This window comes from Polistes fuscatus, unplaced genomic scaffold (assembly GCF_010416935.1).
Source record: "Polistes fuscatus isolate 324 unplaced genomic scaffold, CU_Pfus_HIC Scaffold9, whole genome shotgun sequence".
Classification (NCBI taxonomy): domain Eukaryota; kingdom Metazoa; phylum Arthropoda; class Insecta; order Hymenoptera; family Vespidae; genus Polistes; species Polistes fuscatus.
This window is the reverse complement of record NW_025113173.1, coordinates 7298877-7321245: the sequence shown is the minus strand read 5'-3', so window position 1 is coordinate 7321245 and position 22369 is coordinate 7298877. Positions and strand designations below refer to the sequence as shown.

The following is a 22369-nucleotide window of genomic DNA, read 5'->3' as shown; positions in this document are numbered from 1 at the left end:
AAAGATTTGTTAAAAACCCAAGAAAAATTATTAATTCCCATATATTTTCACAGAGATGAAACAATTATTATTTACAACGAAATCAAAATACCAATGATAAATTTTTATATCTATCTAACGATATTTGTTTTCTTTTCAATTATTGTTTCAGGTATCTATCGAGGCCAAGCCGATTCAAAAAGAAATTATAATTGTAAGTATTGCGGAAAGGGTTTCACATTATTGGGACGTCTTAAATTTCATCAAAAAAGCAACTGTTATTGGAACCCACGTGCAACGTGTCATCAACTACCAAAAACGAGACCGTATTCCTGCATACAATGTGGATCGTGTTATTCGAAACATTCCAATCTGTTGTTTCACATAAGACACGATTGTGGAAAAATGCAGAAATGTCCGGCATGTGGGAAAACGTTTTTACATAGTAGTAGTTTAAGGAAACACAGACGACGTAATTGTTGTATATTACAAACTAATTAATTATTTATTGACAAACAAATTAAAGTTTCATTTGTTAAATATTAATCATTCGTGTGTGTCATCATTAATTATAGATGATACATATACTTCTTATCAGTTACAATACTGATTTTTTGACTATTTCTGTATTGGTTACATTAAATCGAAAATAAGAAAAGAAAAAAAAATATAAGAAAATTAATACCCATTTTGTTGTACCATTCGAAAAACTGTTAATGGTATATATCAAAATTACATATACATATATATATATATATATAATATATATACCTAATTATAATATTATATAGTTGTGTCTATAAAATAATTTAAATTAATAAACTATTAAACAAGTATCATCAGATATATATCTATTTTGATTGGGTTGTCAACGTTAATTCTATTTTATTCATTGGGAATAACAGGGAGATACGTTATTTCAATTAGTTTTTCGTTTTCTCTTGTCATTCCTAATGGGTAAGATGGAACAAAAATGTTTTACAACTCAGTTTAATTTATATACACACATTCCTCTCGTTTGGTTGATAATTTATTTCATTTATTATTATTATTAATTATCAATTATATTTTATTATTTGTATATTATTTCGAACGATTAAAAACAATTCACACGCCTCTATTCCTTTTTATTTCTATATTTTATTTGTAAATAAATTAATACTTGTCTGAGAAAATAAAGAAAAAAAATCTATGTTATATCTTTTTATTGAAACAAACATATAAACACACATACGCAAGAAAGAAGAATAGTTTTTCAACTTGAAGAATAAGAATAAGAAGAAGAAGAATAAGAAGAAGAAAAAGAAAACCAGAACTGCTGAAGAAGATTGATTGATCATGGAACCCGCTGTAAAACGTTACGTTTATTTTATTTTATTTTATATTTTTCTTCTTAAATCAAGAACTCAAAACAATTGGAAAATCCTGCTCTGCTACATTATTAGAAAATCTTCATACACACGGATATATTTTGGATTTGACGTTACACGGATAGAAACTCTATCATAGAAATGAAACCTAAATTTTCACGAATATAATATAACTACGAAAAAAATAATGAAAATTTCGATTTATGTAAATTAAATTAATTGCACAACACAGAACAAAATTAACAAATTTGTTTCTTTTTTTTTCCCCCTTTCATTCTTATTTACCAAACGTAAATCTAAAAACATTATCTAGTATCGATTCTTTCAGAACAAAATTATTATTCTTTGATTTTACCAAACCAAAATCAAAAAAGAAATTAATAGAAAACGGTAATTAAAACAAATGAGCCTATTTTTTTTTTAATTCGTAACATTGTAGAAACGCAACAAATTAATAATCGACAATTATTATTATTATTAACAAAGATACGTATCAAATTAAAACAGGGTTTCTCAAATATTTTTCCCTCTCCTCCCTCCCCTCATAGGCCTACCCTTTCCCTCCCGAAAACAAAAACACTTCTACCACTACTACCCCGAATCATAAATTCTACATTACCTTCCCTTTAATTAAATCATAGTCTTAGAATTATCATGAAACTTAGATTTAAAATGAACATTCAAAAATTTGCGTTCGAATCCGAGTGGGGGGAGGAGGGTGATTGTTAAACACATTCTAACGTTTTGGGAAACCCTGATTAAAAAAAAAAGAAAAACATATAAAAGATCTTAATTAAACGAGTGTAATAATAATAATAAAAATGATAATAATAATAAAAATGATAATAATAATGATTTAAAAGAAAGAAAGAAAGTAAGAAGCACGTACGACGATATATCACATAACGTATTATTTTTCTTTTCGTTTATGTTACAGATTGGATCGATGTGAAGATAATTCATGAAAAAATTAACCAAAAGCAACCCGAAGAAAATATATCCGAAAAATCGAATAGTAATGATAATATGTCGGATATATTACCGAATCCAATCGTAGAAATGAAAGTAGAAAATGATTCGGATGAGACGATGTACGAGGAAGAAAAATGGTACGAAACTGATAAAACGCACAATGAAAAATGTCCCTTTTGTCAGAGGTCATTCAGGAGAACGCAAGATGTTGGAAAACACGTTAAATATTATTGTTTGGAAAATCCTAATTCGAAGTGCAGATTGAACAAAAAACCGATACCACCGTACAGCTGTAAGGAATGTAAGAGATCTTTCAGAGTGAAAAAATTATTGACGTACCATGAGAGGCACGAGTGTAATATGAAATATAAGTGTCCATTTTGTCAAAACTATCTGTCGGGTCGTTTATCGAGTAAACATCTTGAGACGTGTAGGAAAAAACACGCCGCTGCCGAGGTAAAACAGGACAATTCAACCGAAGAATATTTTGAAATTGTTGACTCGGATACCGATTAATATATTGAAATTGATTTTCATTTCTCGTATTCCTTTTTTTTTTTCCTTTTTCTTTTTTTTTTTCTTTCTTCTTCTCCTCTCTTTTTACAACAACAACGACATTTATTTTTACGTTTATTTGTTTTGTTTATTTCTTTTTACCATTATTCGTTTTCCTTTTCTCGTTTGATATAAAAAGAAAAAAATGTGATTTATTTTTATTCCGAGAGAAAAAAAAAAGAAAAAAAAAAAAGAAAGTATTTAAGAAGAAAATTAATAAAGAGCATGAGCATATTTAAATTAAATGTTTGTTAACATACAGATAATATTAGAACAATTCCTATTAATTGATTGTTCCATTTTTGAATCTCGATTAATGATAATTAATTTAGTTTTTCATTTAATTTGTTTGTTGTTAGGTATTATTGGGTTATTTATTCTTTTCTTCTTTTTATCTTTCTCTGAGATTCTCTCTCTCTCTCTCTCTCTCTCTCTCTCTCTTGGATATGCATTTGTGCGCTTGCAATCAACCTTTCGAATGTTTTGCAAATAGTTTTTTTCTTTTTTATTAAATCTAAGACAATGCCGGAGTATATGATAATTATGATTTCAATAATATTTCCGTCTTGTTTAAATTAATTTTATTCCATTTTAATGCACATTCGAATTGTTGATTATTGAAATATATAATTGGTTTCTGTTTTTTTTTTTTATTTTATATATTTTATATTTTTTTATATTGAAATTTCATTTTATTTTTTTTTATCCATATTATCGATTAATTTTATACAATAATTATATACATTCAAAGCATTTAATAAAATTATGAATTTTTAATGAAATTTTAATATGTTCCGATGGATTAAGCCAAGTTTTAAAGTATTATTATTATTATTGATATTATTATTATTAATTAGTCTTTAAATATTTCACGTTTTAAATTGATGTTTCTTCTGTTTTAAATTTGTATGTGTTGTACGCAGGAAGAACTAATACTCTTCATGCATAAAACTACAAATGTGTATTTGTATGTTTATTTGATACAAGCCAAGTTAATGTCATTAAACGACAAATTGCATTATTAATATTATTAATATTATTATTATTATTACTATTATTTGGTTAAATAAAAAGTTAGCTTCGTATTTTATTGCAAAATTTAAACAAACATTTGTTCATATTTTGCATCTTAACTTTTTCTAAATGATTTCAAACTGTTTTACCAACTTGGATTGCATTTTTTTTTCCTTTTTTTCTTTTTTGGTAACAAAATTTCAAAACTTATGATATTTATTCTTTACTTTATAATTGAATAAACTGAATATTACAATGTTTTTTGAATTACATTGTAAAATTTCAGTTTTCATACGCACTCAAGTGATTATCTGGTCTCGATTAGTATTATCAAATTTATACGATTTTCAAGCCGACTTGTCGAACAAAATTACGAAGAAATTTATTCGCCACACAAATTAATTGTATTAATAATTATTATTATTTTGTGATTATGCGTACTTTTATTTTAAAGATTAAGTCATTACAAAAAACATTTATATTGTACAGTTTTTTACTTTTTAATAATTAGATGATTATTCATATGAGAAAGAGAGAGTGTGTGTGTGTGCGTGTGTGAGAAAGAGAGAGAAGGAGAGAGACTTACGTTGAGAATAGTAAAAAAAAAAAGAAATAAGAAAGAAAGAAAAATAAAACCAGTTCAGCATGTATTTATTCAAAAAAGAATTTATAATAAACAATAATTACCAACAGGAATATAAGAATGTATAAGAATTTGTTTATAAAAATTACTTATTATAAAATAAGGAGTTCAGGGATAAAACGTGTTAGATTTTGATTATTCAAAGAAAATTATTTTTAAAGATCAAATAGAAATGTGTGTGTCCTAAGCTCAAACAAAGGAGGAGGGGGTTCGAGGGTGAGGCTAGCAACCTACCCTCGATAAAAACAATATTCTGGAAATAGCAATAAAAAGCTACAACAGGACGAATTTCTAATAAAAAGAAGAAGAAGGAGAAGGAGAAGGAGAAGAAGAAGAAGAAGAAGAAAAATAGAAATGTATTTGATTATTTCTTTTCCATTAAGTTAATAGAAAACTTAGACTGATTGAAATTAAGATTTTCTTCTTTTGGTAAATAAAAAATAATACATAATAACATGTTTTAGCCTTTGGTACTCTTTAAATGTTTAAAAAAGAATATAAAAATAAAATGAAGGCTACGTATTATATTTATGTTTACGTTGTTTATTGATTTTTTCGGTACGCTTAAAGTTACATATATTTTGTTTTTTTTTTGTGTTTCAGTTAACCACCGTTGAAGTAATTAAGATGATCAATGTAAAAAATGAGAACCCCTTTTAAAAAGTAAAGTTCGTCTGACAACGTTTCGTATTTACATTAAAAAAAAAAAAAAAAAAAAAAAAAAAAAAAAAAAAACATCCATATTAACTATTGGGTGATAAATGCAAAAAAAAAAAAGAAAATGGCGTATCTCCGATTTTGGTATTTGATTTTGGTATTTAATTTTGCTACCAATCGAACGAATTTACCACGTACTTCACGCTTTTCGATTGAAATGTTAAACAATTTCAAAGAAAATATATTGTCCTGCACGTGGGGAATTTATTTATCGATTATAAGATTTGATTTACGTTTATAGGTTGTGTCGTGTTCTTATTTGACTTACGTATTAATAATGAATATATGAAATGATTGATTGACCTACCGTGGTTCCCCCTTTAAGATTTGTTTGATTTTTTTGTATTGTTCATTTGTCTATTATTTTCATTTCTAGAATTTTGTTTTTCATATATACGCATGTAATAATTAATTACTTTTTTAATTCGTTTGATATATTATAAAGTTTCGTTTGTATTTAAATTAGTAAACGATTTTTTGTTCTTCAACACAATGCACTGATTTCACAACTTTTTTCCTATCACCTTGAGCAGTATTTCAATCCTTTTATTTTTTTACTTTAATTCTAATTTTTGTTTACCACTCATTTAACGTTACTTTTTTTTTTTAATTAGTTATAATTATTTATATTAATTGTCGATGATGATGATGATGATAATCCAATGCAGTTTGTTTGACAGGACCGTGCCTGCCTACAAATTATTTGTGATAAGGTACCTGAACAAAAAAGAATAGAAACTACGCACATACAACACGACATATAAAACATCATGATTTTAAATCTTCGAGATATACTTTGTATTGTGTGTGTACACATTTTATTTTTTGTTGTTACCATAATCAGAGAAACAGGATTGAATGTACACACATTTATCGGTTTTTTAATAATGATTTTTTGGATGAATTGTTCATTGGTGTGAGTATGACGTTGTACCCTGATCCTGTTCCAAATGAATTTTTTGTTCTTAATATTTTTTAAATGTTAAATGTTTTTTCTTTGATTTGATTTATCTTTAATACATCTTGGGAAAAGGGTATCGTTACTTGTTTGCGTTTGAATCTATTCTTTAACAATTTCCAGTATTAATATTTTTCCTGTACACGTTTTTGTCAAATTGACAATGTATTATAAAATGCAATATATTATTATATATGTAATTACAGAAATTATATTACTCCGTTTGATGTATCTTTAATAAATAATTATAAATATATATATATATTATATGTATATATTACTCTAATCATAGTCTCCATTTTTTTTGTTATCCCTAATTAGATCCTTAAATGAATAGAATGTTAATAAGTTTTTGTGAGAGATGCGATTCGTTGATATTACACTGGAACGTGTAATTTGTTATTTTAATTAACAAGAATAAATATATACTAAGAATATTATTATTAAACAATTTTGTCCGTTGATAATTTTTCTCTTCTATATTAAACATTTATTTTCATTAAATTAATCTATGAGTAACTCTTTTTTTTTTTTTAAATTAACTCTAATAAATTTTCAATGTTGAATATTAAAGTTTCTCTTAGAATTATCATATAATAATTAATAAAAAAAAAGATATAATTAAATTATTGATATATAAACATAATTGTGTTTCATAAATTAATAATTATTGTACACATTTTTATACAAAATGATGTTACATTATATATTATAAGGAAAAGAAAAATAATAATAGCAATAATATATATATTTTGTAATTAATTAATTAAAAATAAAATATTATATTTTTACGATATAAATAATATATTTACAAAATGTTAACATATTGGTCAATGTAATATAATCAAAGTGATAAATGGATAACTTTTTTTTATGTTACAGGAACAAATAAATATTGGTTATCCAATACAAGAATTACAAGATCCATGAGGATGGCCGATGAGAGTACTAAGAAAAGTGGTAAATTTTCTATTATGTTTGCTTTTATTTTTCTTTTTTTCTTTTTTTTCTTTTTTTTTTTTAATATTTTCTTTTAACACGATAAATACAAACGATCACTAACTGTTTGCACGTTCGTATGTAATTAAAAAACAGTTGAACAATTTACTTAAAATATAAAAAGAAAGTTAAAAGAAACGAGAAAAAAAAACATTATATTATTAATATTTTAATAAGCTAATTTCTTGTTCTACGTATAATAGGATTTCGTCATTTATTTATTTATTTAAGAAAGTAATAATTTGATTGATTTATTTAATAACGTTTATCAGTAATTATTAAACGATTTAAAAATATAATGAGATAGAACTAGAACTAGATGAGAGAACTAGAGACAGAACTTACTGACAGAAATTACTCTAACAAATTTTTCGAAGCATGCTTATTTTTGCTTTGTTTTGTTTTTTTTTCTTTTCTTTTTCTTTTTCTACTAATAAACGTCTACGTCCTCCTACGTTATAAACTAATACCAGTTCTTTGTGTTTTTTCATTTTTTTTTTTTCCTTTGATTATTATTGATTTCAGATGTTGGTGCAACAACTATTAATTCTACGTTTAAATGCAAAAGTTGCAAAGTTATCATTGCCAACGAGGAATTGTATAAAATGCATGAACCTCTCTGTATTATTTCTCAAGAAAAATGCGGTGGAGCCAGGACTCGGAGTGGGACTGAGACTGTGCCTGGGAGTGGGGATGTTGGTATTGCTATTGGTGTTCTTGAGAGTGGGAGTGGGGGTTGCGGTGATTCCATAGGTGGAGACAGTGGTGGAGAATGTGGGATCGATGAAGAATTTCCGGAAAATGTTGAAGTAATCGTACCTTCCGTGGCATACAGATGTCCCTATTGCAAGACAAGTTATGCTAAACGTGGCAATTTGAAGAGACACATTAAAATTGGTTGTGGTCGTGATCCTAATTATTTTAGAAATAAAAAATAAAAGTGAAGAGAAGAGAAGAGAAGAGAAGAAAATAAAAATAAAAATGAAGAAGACGAAGAAGAATGATTTGATAGTATCGAATCGCAAATCGATTTACAATTCGTTGACACGTTATTATTATATATGTTTTTATTTGCCATAATGATTCGAAGATTATTTTTTAAATCTTTATTAACCATTTGATTAATCGTTTTGGGTGTACGATTGAAATGTTGCGGTAATGATTTTGTATGATGTATTTTTGTTAACAAAAATATTTCAATAATCAACTACTGTTACTATAAATATTACAAATTTAACGAGATAAGCGTTGCTTTTTTAATGTCCCAAACACAGAATTTCTAAACGCTTATAAGCGCCCACAGTAGTATCCATAAGCTGTCTTAAATGATTTTCATTTTTTAATATTTAATTAATAGAAAATAATTTCTATAATATAATATCATTACGTAGTGATGTTAATATATTTGTAATGATCTTGTTTTCAATTGTTTTGTTATATGTAAGATCCATTTTAGGAGTTGACAAGGGACTTGTCTTTAAAAATAAGATTAAATAAGACCCCATAAGTTCCTCTGTTCACTCTTAAAGTGGATTCCATGATATTTATATATATACAAAATTATTGAAGAGGCTAAAAAAAAATATTTATACATTGTGTATATTACGGTATGTTTGTCTTGATTTGACAAATTTGATTTGACAAATTGAAAAAAGAAAAAAAAAGAGAAAAAAGTCGAAATCGTGTGAACGATTTATTAAGATTTCTATTCGATCCTATCTTTGTATTCATTTTCCCCATAAACCTCACTTTTCCCATATTTCACTTATCATATATAATAATCGTGTATCATCGTATTTATAAAAATCATATCAACCTCGGAGCACTTCGAAATCTGTAATTATATTAATACAACTTTGTATTTATAATAAAGAAAGAAAGAAAACACAAAATATTCCTTCTTGAATAGACTTAACAACGCAATGAGTTTATTATTTTTGTCTTTAATATTAAAAAAATTAACTTGTCCAATAATAACAATTTGCAGGTATATAATATGTCAACAGAGATTTGAATAATTCGACAGGAATCTTAAATTTAATTACTGTTACGTGTGATAACAAAACAAAAAAAAAAGATAAAAAAAAATATTTTATAAATACTCGTTCCTGTTCTTAATGTCTTCTGTCGTCGATATTTAAAAGTTAAGTATTATTTCATTTTTTGTTTAGCTCACATTTTTCCTCCGATTATTACAAATGGAATAATTAAAATAATAAATCTGTCAGAAGAAGAAGAAGAAGAAGAAGAAGAAGAAGAAAGAAAATTATTTAAAAATTAATCGAAACAATATAAAAAGATTTTTCTCGTTTAATCGATGAACCTGAATGATAAAAATATTTGATCAGATACTGGAATACCAATGAACATTAATTATCATATGAAATCATATTATTATTCATTTTATTGTGGTAAGGAACCACGTTTCCAGTGTTAATATTCTTCGAAGAAACCTAATTTTATTCTTCTAGCATGTATCATTACGTTCGTAAAAAACACACGGACCCAGAAGTTACACACAGATCATTGATCTACACAAATAACAATTTTAGATTTCATTGTTGAATTATTATAATAATAATAATAATAATGATTGCATTTGCGAAAAGAGAAGGAAAAATGCATTTAAAAAACGAAAGATAAATATTTTTCTAATTGAAGCCACGTGTGTGTCATCACCTATCGTTGACCCTATCTGAAATTTTTGGAAATAATTAAATAATCGAGAAATATTGTTATTTATTATTATCTATAATTAATTATTGGATACAAATTTATAATAGTTCCTTTAGTATTGAATTAGCTAAAGGTGTGGATTTTACTACACACACGATGCGTGTTGTTACAAAAATTAATAGAATTACTTCATTGGTGGACACATCGAGAACGCACATCGAATTATAATTAATGTATATATATACTTTTGAAATATCATAAATACGAATAAAACTTGTCTATCCCAGGAAAATGTAATTATTATTTTTTTTTTCTTTTCTTTTTTAGGATACTTAAAATAAGAGGGGGTAGAGAAGACGGCTAAAACGAAAAGGAAAAGAAAAAGAAAATTCATGAAAGAAATTTGATTATTTTATCTTCTTCGTTTGCCTTTTTATTTCTTTATTTTTCTTTTTCTTTTTTTTTTTTGTTCGAATATCTTTCCAATTAAATTTCCAACTGACCCATGTATTTTCCTTTTTTCAGATCTATTCACGAGCTTCAGAACGGCCAGTCAACGGCTCCGTTACTTGAACAGATACTACAGAAGTATCGTCAGGTATCCTTGTATGAATTGTAGCAGTGTCTATAACAAGAGAGGAAGCCTGATGACACATTTGAGATACGAATGCGGCCAACCACCAAGATTCAAGTGTCCCTATTGCGATATGATATCAAAGAAAACGTCTAACGTTCAACAACATATTAGGAGAAAACACAAGGGTTCTGTCGTTTATGTACAGGATACACGTTTGTCAACGAATTTTCCATATAATCCTTCTACCAATCGACATATTGTTTAATTTATAACAATTATCGAGTAACAATTAATTATATTTACGATCACTTTCGTTGATGATCTCTCTTTAATTCATGATTTTAATATAATAATTTAATATTAAATTTTAATAATTAATACAAAATACATTTTAATAATTTAATATTAAAATTTAATATTATATACGTAGATAGTATGGTATACTATACAGGGTGTTTCCCATAACGTATTTTATCTACTCCAGGATATAGCAATCTTTTGTTATTGTTTTTTAATATTCTTCGTATATTCCTGAAGTGGATTTCACGTAAAATGAAATATACTGTATTTATATACTATACATTTTACTATATATCTATTATTAACAATATTTAAACCTATCATGACTGATCAAAATGTTTATATTTAACGATTTTATATGGGAAATTTCAGTAAGACATCCAAATTTCGATAGGTTCACTGTTCGATAGTCAATTTTCTTTTAATTTTCTTCAAACTAGTTGTAAGAATTTTGTGAACGTCCGTCAACAACCCTCTCTTGTATAATACTACGCAAACACACCTTTTTTATTTATTTATATTACAATAATAATTTTATCTTTATCGTATCGTATCGTTTGTCAACGAATTTTTTTTTTAATATTATTTTTATAAAATACAATTTCTCGAATAACTATAGAAAGATAATGATTGTTCAACTTATACAAAAATTCCTTTATCCGAACAAAGTTATGGTTATATAATATAATAATTCGGATAATGGATACTAGAGATTTTGCTGAAAGCATACAAATTAATTAAAGTAAATGTCCTTGGAAATATTTATTTAAATATTTCATTTTTTTTTTAATTTTTAGATACGTTCCCAAGTAATTAATTAGGATAATCATTATTGTAATTAGCTGATATCAATCTTGTTGCTATACTAATAACATTAATTCATTTAGTTTGAAGTTATCATATATAATTATATAATATCTTTTTTCTTTTTTTAATAAGTATATCTATGTGTGTGTGCGTGTATGTGTGCGTGCGTGAGTGCCTGCGTGCGTAAACGTGTTAATTGTATTTTATTTCTTTTTTATTTTATTTAAACTACAGCAATAAATGAATGAACAATATTATTTTTGTACTGTCAGGGTACGAAAAATATGACATACTTTATACTCGTATAAAGTGACAATCATTGTTGTTTAAATATTATAGACTGATTTTACGATATTTTTTCTATATTTTTTCTTAAATATATATTTAATTAATAATTAAATATTTTTAATAATTATATATTTTTTAATCATCACAGATAATTATCAATGGACCGACTGAACTTGTAATTTGATTTTATGAAAATTAGACAAGAAACACGTTTTTGTAAAGTGTGAAAGATGTTAACGATTATAAAATCTCAATGAAATCATCAAGATTATTTTCCAACCTGTATTTAAACCTACGTATAAATCCTTTTTATCGGAAATACCTTTTTGGTTTAATGTTAAGAAAAAAAGAAAACGAAAAGTAATCTAAACGATTTGATTGAAATTTTAAATAATTATAATATGTCATTATGATTGTAATAATTCATAATAATTGACAATTTTTGTATGTCGTTTATCGTAATTCAAAAGAGTTATGAAATATTATGTAAAATTTGCAATGAGAATTGTTCGACAAATATTTTTAATTAGGAACGTTGACGTGCGTTACATTTGAAACTTAATTTTATTAATTCTTATGTCTATTTATCAATAGTGTAATTATTATAACAGTGTCATACATCTAACGAGTAAAAACAAAAAAAAAATACAATACGAACAAGAATAGTTATTAAATAATATAATAATATTAACAGGAGCATAGAGAAGAAAAAAATAATGTTAATGCGTAAAAAATATCGATATTATAAGATTAAACGAAGAAAAAAAAAAACGAAGAAGAAGAAGAAGAAGACACGATACTTTAACATATAATAGCTATTTTATATATATATACATACAATATAATGTGACAATTATATGATTAATTATTTATTACTATAATTTATCATTTTGTTTCTTTTTTTTTTTTAAAAAACCAAGCTATCCACGCTCATTTGTTTTGTACATATTATTATTATTATTATGCTATGACGAATATTTTATAATTAAAATAATTTACAGATGATATAATTTTTAGGTCGATGTGCACTAATTTTAAAGAAAAAAAAAAGAAAAATCATAAAACAACTACTACTACACCAACAAATCCAAAAAAAAAACAAACAAAACCTAACAGAGATAACTAGTAAAAGAAAAAAAAAATTAAACGAAACGAACGCATGTGTAAGGATCATTATAACAAAAAAAAAAAAAACAAGAAAAAACGCACACATTTATATAATAATAATAATATTAATAATACACACATATATGTGATACAATGATTAGATCGTATTTTGGTATTGTTTTGTTTTTTGTTTTCAGATTACCTACGTTATCATCTTAATAATCATCACTATAATAATCATCATAATCGTCTTCATCATCTAATCAAGGAAGAAACGAAGATCGATAAGAGAAATTTTGTAACAACGTTGACCGATTCGAGCATTAAATTTGTATGTCCAATGTGTGGCAGATCGTACAATCGTCGTGCAAATCTTCGTCAGCATATAAAATACGAGTGCGGCCAACAACCACGTTTCAAATGTCCATATTGCAAATATCGTTCGAAGAAAACGTCCAACGTTTACACACACATACGTAGTATTCATTCCGGTAACGATGTGTACGTTGTACACGTCAATAAATAAATTTTTTATTCTAATTTTTATTCTAATTTTAATTTTAATTTTAGATTTGATTTGGTTATTATTTTTTTTTTTTTCCTAACGAATTCGTTATATTCTATATTTAGAATTTTATAGATTTGTTTTATTTTTTTAATATATATTTTTTTTGGTTTTGTCTTCCTATCAAAAACAGTTGATCGTTAGAAAGAGTTCGACGAAATAAATGAATTTGATTTATTGTTTATATAATTTTTGATTTTGAATAATATATTTCTCGTTAATAATTGTAAATTCGTATTTATATTAATAACGAACGAAAAATGATATTAGAATGACGATATATATATATAATAAAAAGAAATGTTTAATTAAATATTATCAATTGTTAATAACTTTAATATTATATATATAAAAATATATCACATACTTCTATCTATTTATAAGTTTATAATTTATTATCGTAATATTTATTAACGTTAAATGAAAAAAAAGAAAAGAAAAGAAAAAGAAAAAGAAAAAAAAGTATTAAATTATAATAATAGACGAAAAAAAAAAAACAAATAAAAAAACCTAACTGTCACAGAGAATTAACGAATGGTTTAACAATAAAAATCGTCGATGTCTTTGATTAACACTTAATAAAATAATTTGATCATTATCTCACAATATCCTTTAATAATAATAATAATAATAATAATATCATCGAATCTCTCCTTTTCTTCGGTCAATTTCCTTTCCAAAAAAAAAACAAGAAAAGAAAAGAAAAAGGAATAAAAGAAAAAAAATATTAAATTTTATATCGAAATATAATTTTGACTGATTATTTGATAAATATTCTTTTACAGATATCATACAATTGGGTGACTTCAATATGGTGACCAAGAAACAGGATACAACGTCAAACAAAAATCATCATCAACAACAACAACAACAACAACAACAAACTTCGTCATCGAGCAAAAGCAAAAAGAGATTCTCGTGTCCAAGATGTGGTAGTACGTTCAACAGGAAGAACAATCTTGGTACTCACATGAAATACGAATGCGGACAACTACCAAGATTTGGTTGCCCATATTGTCAATACTGTTCGAAAAAATCGTCAAATATACGTGCACACGTACCTAGGAAACATTTTGGTAGAAAAATTTATGTAATCGATGTGTCGACTAATCTCAAATACGATTACATCATGAGATCTGACCTGGACACGAAAGTTGAGGGCACGTTTTTCGAATCGTTTAATTAATTTAATCATTCAAATTTGTATTATTTTGTTTAATACAAAAATTCGTAATGATATATTTATTAAAAAGGGGGGGACCGAAAAGTAACGTTGTTTCTAAGTATAAATATGTTTTTTTTTTTTATATAAAATTTTAATTTATCATCGTCTTATCGTGTATCATATTTTAAAGTAACGTTTGAATTTAATTTTAAATAAAAAATGTTGAATTACTTTCCGGTCCCCCCATATATGTATATAGAAATATATATATTTATTGTTATATATTCTATATTTAATTTATATAGGATCGAATAAATTAAACATTTAGTGGACAACATCTGGATGATTCAAAATTTAGAACAAATCGGTTCGAAAAAAACGCAAGACTCTCTCCGGGCTCGTGTCCAAACGGATCCAATTTGATTTTCAACAAATCAAATTTGTATATATTTATTTAACGAGAGAAAGAAAAAACTGTGGAATATTTATTTTCTCGATATTGTGATCGATTATTATTATTAAAAGGTCGATTTTAAATTCCAGATACTTATCGTGTCTTCATTATTTTAAATAAAAGTAACATTCACGTGTATATGTATGTATGTATGTATATATATATATTATTAAGATTCGTGAAATCATCATTTTGAAGATACTAAACTCATCATCGATCAACAACAACAACAACTATGAAGATATGCTCCATAATTATCACTAGAAAAAATTATTTTTTTGATTCTCTTCCTTCTTCTCCCTCCAGAAATAAAAAAAGAATATATTACAAACTATAGAAAAAAAAGGGACAACATAAAATTATTAAAACAATTTAATTCAAAGTTTCGATTTCATTTGATTAATGTCAGTTTAAGAAAAAAAAAATTATACAAAGATCGAGAATAACATATTTCATAGTCAATGCGTACGCATGTGTTTCAGGATTGAGTTATCAAGTGTACCCTACTAACCTGCCAAATAGGACAACAAATCTGTCGGAGAGTGAATCAACATTATTACCTAATATGGAAATGATCAATGGACATTTAACGAAATCTAAATCGTGGGATAAAATACTTCTACGAAAGTTTCCATGTTCTAATTGCAAAAGTGTGTTTAGCCGTAAAGGGGGATTGACTTATCATCAAAAATTCGAGTGCGGACAATTGCCAAGATTTATTTGCCCTTATTGTAATTATCGTGCCAAACACATATCTAATGCACGAAGACATATTAGAACTTGTCATCCTGGAAGAGACGTTTACACGGTAGATATTTGTCAGCTACAACAATCGCAACATCATCATCATCATCATCATCATCATCGTCATTAGCAACGACAAGACTTACCCTGCCAATCTCGACAAACCTAATCTCTGAAAAGTTCCTCGAGAAGATTTAACGATTTCTGGATCAGTGTTTTTTCTTTTTTTTTTTTTTTTTATTGTAAATTATAATACAAATTCGTTGTACTCGTAAGAATATTCGAAGGGTTTAGAAGAAAAATAAAAAGAAAAACACTGATTTAGATTTTCGTTTTAATCGTGAGATCAAGAGACTATATAATAATTGTATATATTTGATTTTTCTGTATAATAATATTATTCTTCCTAGAAAGAAATCAGCTTTTAATGGTTTCTTTCATTTTAAATCGATTATTTTTATCGTCGCATTGTCGTTATTGTGTTTATTGTTATTTTATATTTCGATGTACATACGCGTATCTCGCTGGTTGTGTTTTTTTTCTTTTTTTTTAATTTAAAAATTTCTCTTATCTCGACGAAAAGGGAATCTTATTTTCAGGCGCAATATTACGAGAGAGATTAATATATAATTATAATATAATTATATTTATTTATATTTACTTTAAATATATATATATATTTTTATATATTTTATTTTTTTTTTATACTAATTTCATGTGATTTGATTTAAATCTTTTACGTGATTTAAATGAAAATTAATCATTTTTTTTCTTTCAGAGAGATTATATTTGTTCTTTTTAGATTGTAAAAAAAGAAGAAATATAATTTCGTTTTGTTTTCTTTTTATTAAAAGAAAGACTCTCGCGGAAGGTGTAATTTATTTTTGAAAAATTCTTTTTACGAAATTCTTTAGCACCCTCTCTATGAAGGAATTTTTAACCAATTATTCTGTAAAACGAATAAAATGGTTTTAGATTATCGTTTCTTCTAATTATTTTTATTTTTTTTTGTTATTAGACAATATCTCGGTTGTAATTACGTACTTATTACTGAAATTAAGAAAAACAAATGTTATTTTTAGCCCATTTAATTTTTCAATTATTCAAATAATTAGATCACTAAGATTAAAGATGAAAGTGTTTTATACGTATATGTGATATATATATATATCAAAGAAATATTTAACTCATCTCCTGAATCGATGATTTAATGTATAAACAGGATTTTTGTTTCTATTACAAAATTATTAACCATTAGAAAACAAATTTGTATAATAATTGAAATCTTTTTTTTAATTTGTCATAATGATGCAAATGTAATTTACGTTATTACCGATGTATTAATTAGATTGTAATTGTTATTATACATATATATATGTGTATATATATGTATATGCAATAAATTGTTACACTTTTGTTAATAACAATGAATTATTTCGAAATTATTTATAAGCCGAAATATATGTAAAATGTGTAATAGCTTAGGTAGATTGATTAGATCGTACAAAAAACAGGTTGGTAAATTAATATATTTACTAGTCCTATAGGTGTTTAAAAAAAAGAACAAAAAAAGAAAAAAAAAACAAACGTCATCAATCTAAAACCCAAAGAAATGAACTAATATTTTTTAACCTAGTGTTTCTTTTTGTTTCGTTTTTTTTTTTTTTTGGTTTCATTTCAATTTCTTCTTTTCTTTTTCTCTTCTTTCGAATTTATTTCTCTTTTTTTTCGTTTCGTTTCCTTTTAATTTTTTTTCTCTTTTTTTTATTATTATTATTATTATTATCAAGCAAAATAATTTCGATACGTTTTAATCGAAATGAAATAAAAAGAAAAAAGAACGGGACAGGTTTGTGTCGACCACGTGTATGCAAAAAAAAAAAAAAGAAAAAAAAAAAGTCGAGTTAATAAATAATAAAATATAGGAGCTGTTATACAGTTGATTTTGTTGTGCTTTCTGTTTCAGAATATATATTACCAAGAGAGATCGTTTATCTGCCATTCGTAGGAACAGATGATAGACGTCCGTACCATCGTAGGGATAACACCAACAGCAATGGTTTATCCATCGACAAGCCTAAATTTCCTTGTCCAAATTGTACAAGTGTATTCAGTCATAAGAACAATCTTTATTATCATTCGAAATTTGAGTGTGGCCAATTACCCAGGTTCAATTGTCCCTATTGTCCTTACAGAACCAAACATGTATCCAATGTACGTGCACATGTACGTAGAAAACATCCTGGTCATAAAGTTTACGCAGTTGATGTTTGCAAATGTTAAAAATTGGATTACTTAAAACTTCCCCTCAAACTTTCTTTCTCTTTCCTCCTCCTCCTCCACCCCCAAATCCCAACGCACATATTTAATATTACAAATTTATATTTGAAAAATTAATAAACCTTTTTATTCTTCACGAATATATATATATATAATATATATGGTATTATGTTGAATGATATACAATTTATTGTCAAATTTTTTTGTTTTAATTAACGTGTTTATTATTTAGAAAAATGATATAATATGTACCCAAGAATGTTTGTCATTTGTTTTAACTATTTGATTAGAATTTTAAACTTTGTTCGGCTGTGTAATGAAATTAAATACCAAAAGATTATTTTCAATTAATAATTGTATATTCTAAGACGATCTTTTTTTAGGATTTATTTTTATTGTATGAAATATTAATCATTAATCAACAACACACACACACACACACAAGTTTCATTCATGTATATACCTATGGAATATTTTATTATTATTATTATATATATATATATACATGCATGATATGATGCATAAATGCGTTTACGTGAACTAAATAATGATGTGATGAATTATAGTTGACGATAAAATAAAATTGAAATGATATTTATTTGTTAAAAAACAAAAAGCAAATTAGATCTTATCGGGTTTATAGAAAAATCTTACAAATTCTATATTGAATACAAAGATTAAATTTAAATAAATGTTTATTTATTTACGAATTTTAGGCTCGTAAGTGACGAAATAATTAATCGGATTTGATAATACTCTCTTATCCGTAAGTTTGCATTAGTATTATTAAAATATGAAAAAAAAAAAGAAAAGAATAAAAATTCTTTAGACTGGAGCTAATATTTGCATGTATTGTATTTAATTAATATTTAATTAACGTATTATTTATATCGTGATATTTTGTATTATTAATAATAATAATAGTAATAATAATAATGACGACTGATTGTATACTAGCCAATTTAGTAGTATTTATCAAAATGAAAAATTAATCCAATCGTCGTGATTTATTTATTTAAAAAAGCAAAATAAAAAAGAAAAAGAAAAGATGTATAATAGAGGATAGATGTAAAATATTTCTATGTTCTTTCCTCGAGAAGTGTGTTTATATTATAAAATTAATATGAAAATGAATAGAGAAAAAAAGAAAAAGCAGAAAAAAAAGACATTCCAAATCTCTTCCGCAAAAAAAAAGAAAAAGAAAAGAAAATAAATAACATTAAATTTTATACTAAATAAAAAAAAATGTAATTATTTATATACTTATTTGTATATAGAAATTTTTTGGTATATTAGATTTTATTGTATTAATTTGTATATTAGATATGTTTAATCGATTTTAATTAATGTAATTATTATTAATAAAAAGAAAAAAAAAATCATTCTAAATATTTATCAAAAAATTTGTAAACGTTCTTTTGTATATAACTTAAAGAAGAAGAAGAATAAGAAGAAAGAAGAAGAAGAAGAAGAAGAAGAAAGTTCGTCGAACATCATGGAAGAACAATTTTCAATTTTTAGATGAAGAAAATATTAAAAAGGAAACTAAAATTCGAAGAAATTTCTCACAGTGTGGCGATAAAAAAATTAAACAAAATATTCAATGCGTGCAACTATGATGAGGTATGTTACGAAATATCAGAAACCTAACGTTTAATTAATACAAAAAGAAAAATTGTTTAAACAAAAATACGAGAATGATTATTTCGCATTAAGAAATATAATCGAACAAAAAAATATATATATTTAGACAAAATTGTGTTAAAAAATTATCTTTAAATTGGTTAACACAGTTTACACAAGTGATGATTAATTATTACAAAATTAATTACTCCTTTTCCAAATATTTTAGGCTAACATTTCTTTTTGTTCTTTTTATTTTTTACTTTTTCACAAAACAAATCGACAAATGATCCTTGCAATAATGCGATCTCAGTTATTAGCTTAAAAAGAAAAAAAAAAAGAAACGAAGTAATTAATTTGTAAAATTAAAGAAAAATTTTTAGCCCTACCAATGACAATTTTTTGTCGTGTGTTGTGCATGTAAACATTATTATTTGACTAATACTTTCATACCAAATTTTTTTCTCGTTAATGGACGAATATAAGAAATAATAATAATAATAATAATAATAATAATAATAATAATAAATAAATAAATAAATAATAAAATAAATAAATAAAATTAAAGAAGGAAGGGTTGTAAACCCTTTTCTATTTTATTTTATTTTTTTTTTTTTATTTAATTAATCAGCCAAGAATTAAACCAAGCAACCTTTCGTTGCTTTTCTTTTTTCAGATCCAAAATTTCCTCTAACTTACGACGAGAGCCAGGTCAATTTTAATTGGACAGGGGACAACGTAATCTTTAAAAAAATGTCAACGACAAAAACAACAACGCCAACGACAACGACTACGACTACTACAATAAATGATCAACAACACGTACAAAGATTCCCATGCGGAAATTGCAACAGCGTTTTCAGTAGGAAACACAATTTGCAATATCATTTGAAATTCGAATGCGGCCAATTACCAAGATTCAATTGTCCTTACTGCGTCTACAGAACAAGACACCCATCCAACGTTCGTGCACATGTTCGTCGTATTCATCCTGGAAGTGCCGTTTACGTAGTTGACATATGCAAAACTGAATTATTTCAATTTACTTAAAAAGTATTGAAAAAAAAAGGAAAAACAAAATCCTCTACGTTACTTATTTCATAAGTATAGGTGAATTTTATTTGAATTTTTTATTTTAAATCATCGTCATCGGCTTTTTTTGTTTTTGTTTTTTTCTTCTTCCCATTTTTATTGTGATATTATTTGTTTTCTTCCTCTCTTAGGTATTTTATCAGAACAGCTATTGGATTTGGAAGATCTTCCAAGGGGTTTTAGATTATTTAATGAATTTTGCAAAGATTGTTTAATATATATATGTATATATTTTTTTTTTCTTTTTTTTTTTAACGAAGAGGAATGTAACAATATACTTTTCATTGGCTGTGAAATTCTGAATTGAATGTTCTTAAAATTACCAATTGCCTTTTTCAAATTGTAAATTATTTTTACGAACCATTCGTATTTTATGTTTATAACAATAATTTGTTATTTTCAGTTTTTATTGGATTTGCGTAAGATCATTGAAATTTATCGATTGAACCTTTCTGGGAACATTCGTTCAGTTTTATTCTCTTGTCACTTTAAATTGTGATAATCACGGTGTCCCGTTGAATTGGTGGTACAAGAAAAAGTAGTGGCAAATTATTTAAATTATTTTTCTAAAAAAATCATGTTAAAAAATTGTATTTTAAATTATCAATTTAATTTATCACATAAAGTCAATAGCAAGCCTCTATTTGCTTGTATCAACCAATAACAACAGTACACCCTATATACTATTATTAATATTTATTAATTTTTTATATAAAAAATCTAATGATTTCAATGAAATAATATCTTAGAACGTTAATAATTTGCTATAGTAAGTGATACATTTGTTTGTGATATATAATTGTTCCGAATAAAATTTATTATTTTGATTATGTGTGCTCTTTAAAATTGTTAATAATTTAGGTGTATAGGCGAACAGAAGATTAAAGAAAAAAAGAAAGAAAAAGAAACCAATGGAAGTGGTTTTTAACAAACGAAAATAAAAAAAAAAAAATAGAAAAAATAACGACGAGATTATGCGTAACATCTTATAAAACGATAAATCGTGTGTAAGTTAACGTTTTAATACTTCACTTAAGATTTTTTCCTTACGTATATGTTAACACTTGTAAATTATTTAAAAGAAAAAGAAAAAAAAAACCTAATTAAAAAACGTATCACATAAGAAAACACGCACGTTGCTTCGCCGTCGTATTTTCTTGGCAATAAAATCAACATTGTATTGGAATTCGAAAATAAAAAAAGAACTATGATGATTTTTGTTTTCTTCTAAAATGGTCTCTTTGATTTTTCTGTTTTCAGATTGTGGGATGATCCCAAGGCAAGAACAACAACAACAACACCAACAACAACACCAACACCAACACCAACAACCACAACTACAACAACAACAACAACAACAACAACAACAACTTCACCAACAACAACATCAATTACAACAATTAATGCATCAACGACAATATTCATTACCACCGGAAAACTTGAATTACAATCAAGAACGTTATGAAAGATATCAGCAACAGAAG

General features: G+C 25.4%; 2 protein-coding genes across 4 annotated transcripts in view; both read left to right on the top strand.

Moving 5' to 3' along the window:
- The window catches only part of LOC122525387 (longitudinals lacking protein, isoforms N/O/W/X/Y-like), a 111673-nt gene that overhangs the window by 53400 nt on the left and 35904 nt on the right, over positions 1-22369 (top strand). The window contains exons 7-8 of one of the 2 annotated variants that reach the window (XM_043648161.1): positions 13160-13453; positions 14313-14715. The exons of the other annotated variant lie outside the window; for it this stretch is intronic. Of the exons in view, the coding sequence (XP_043504096.1) occupies positions 13160-13453; positions 14313-14713 (695 nt within the window). The 3' untranslated portion in view covers positions 14714-14715. Of the gene's footprint in view, positions 1-13159; positions 13454-14312; positions 14716-22369 lie in introns of those variants that run through there. 2 annotated transcript variants of the gene reach the window in all.
- LOC122525389 lies at positions 2629-9099 on the top strand. 2 transcript variants are annotated; one of them, XM_043648165.1, is made up of 3 exons: positions 2629-2777; positions 7091-7168; positions 7733-9099. In XM_043648165.1, exons 2-3 carry the CDS (start codon positions 7135-7137, stop codon positions 8143-8145), a joined length of 447 nt encoding a protein of 148 aa, XP_043504100.1. In that variant the 5' UTR covers positions 2629-2777; positions 7091-7134; the 3' UTR covers positions 8146-9099. The 2 variants fall into 2 exon arrangements, 1 of the variants encoding a protein (XP_043504100.1); XR_006305776.1 differs by lacking the exons at positions 7091-7168; positions 7733-9099 and adding an exon at positions 5137-5544.

Coding starts and splice junctions, on each gene's coding strand:
- LOC122525389 (XM_043648165.1), top strand. CDS start 7,135: ATGAGGATGGCCGATGAGAGTACTAAGAAAAGTG. Junction 7,169..7,732: donor TGAGAGTACTAAGAAAAGTG/GTAAATTTTCTA, acceptor TATTGATTTCAG/ATGTTGGTGCAACAACTATT.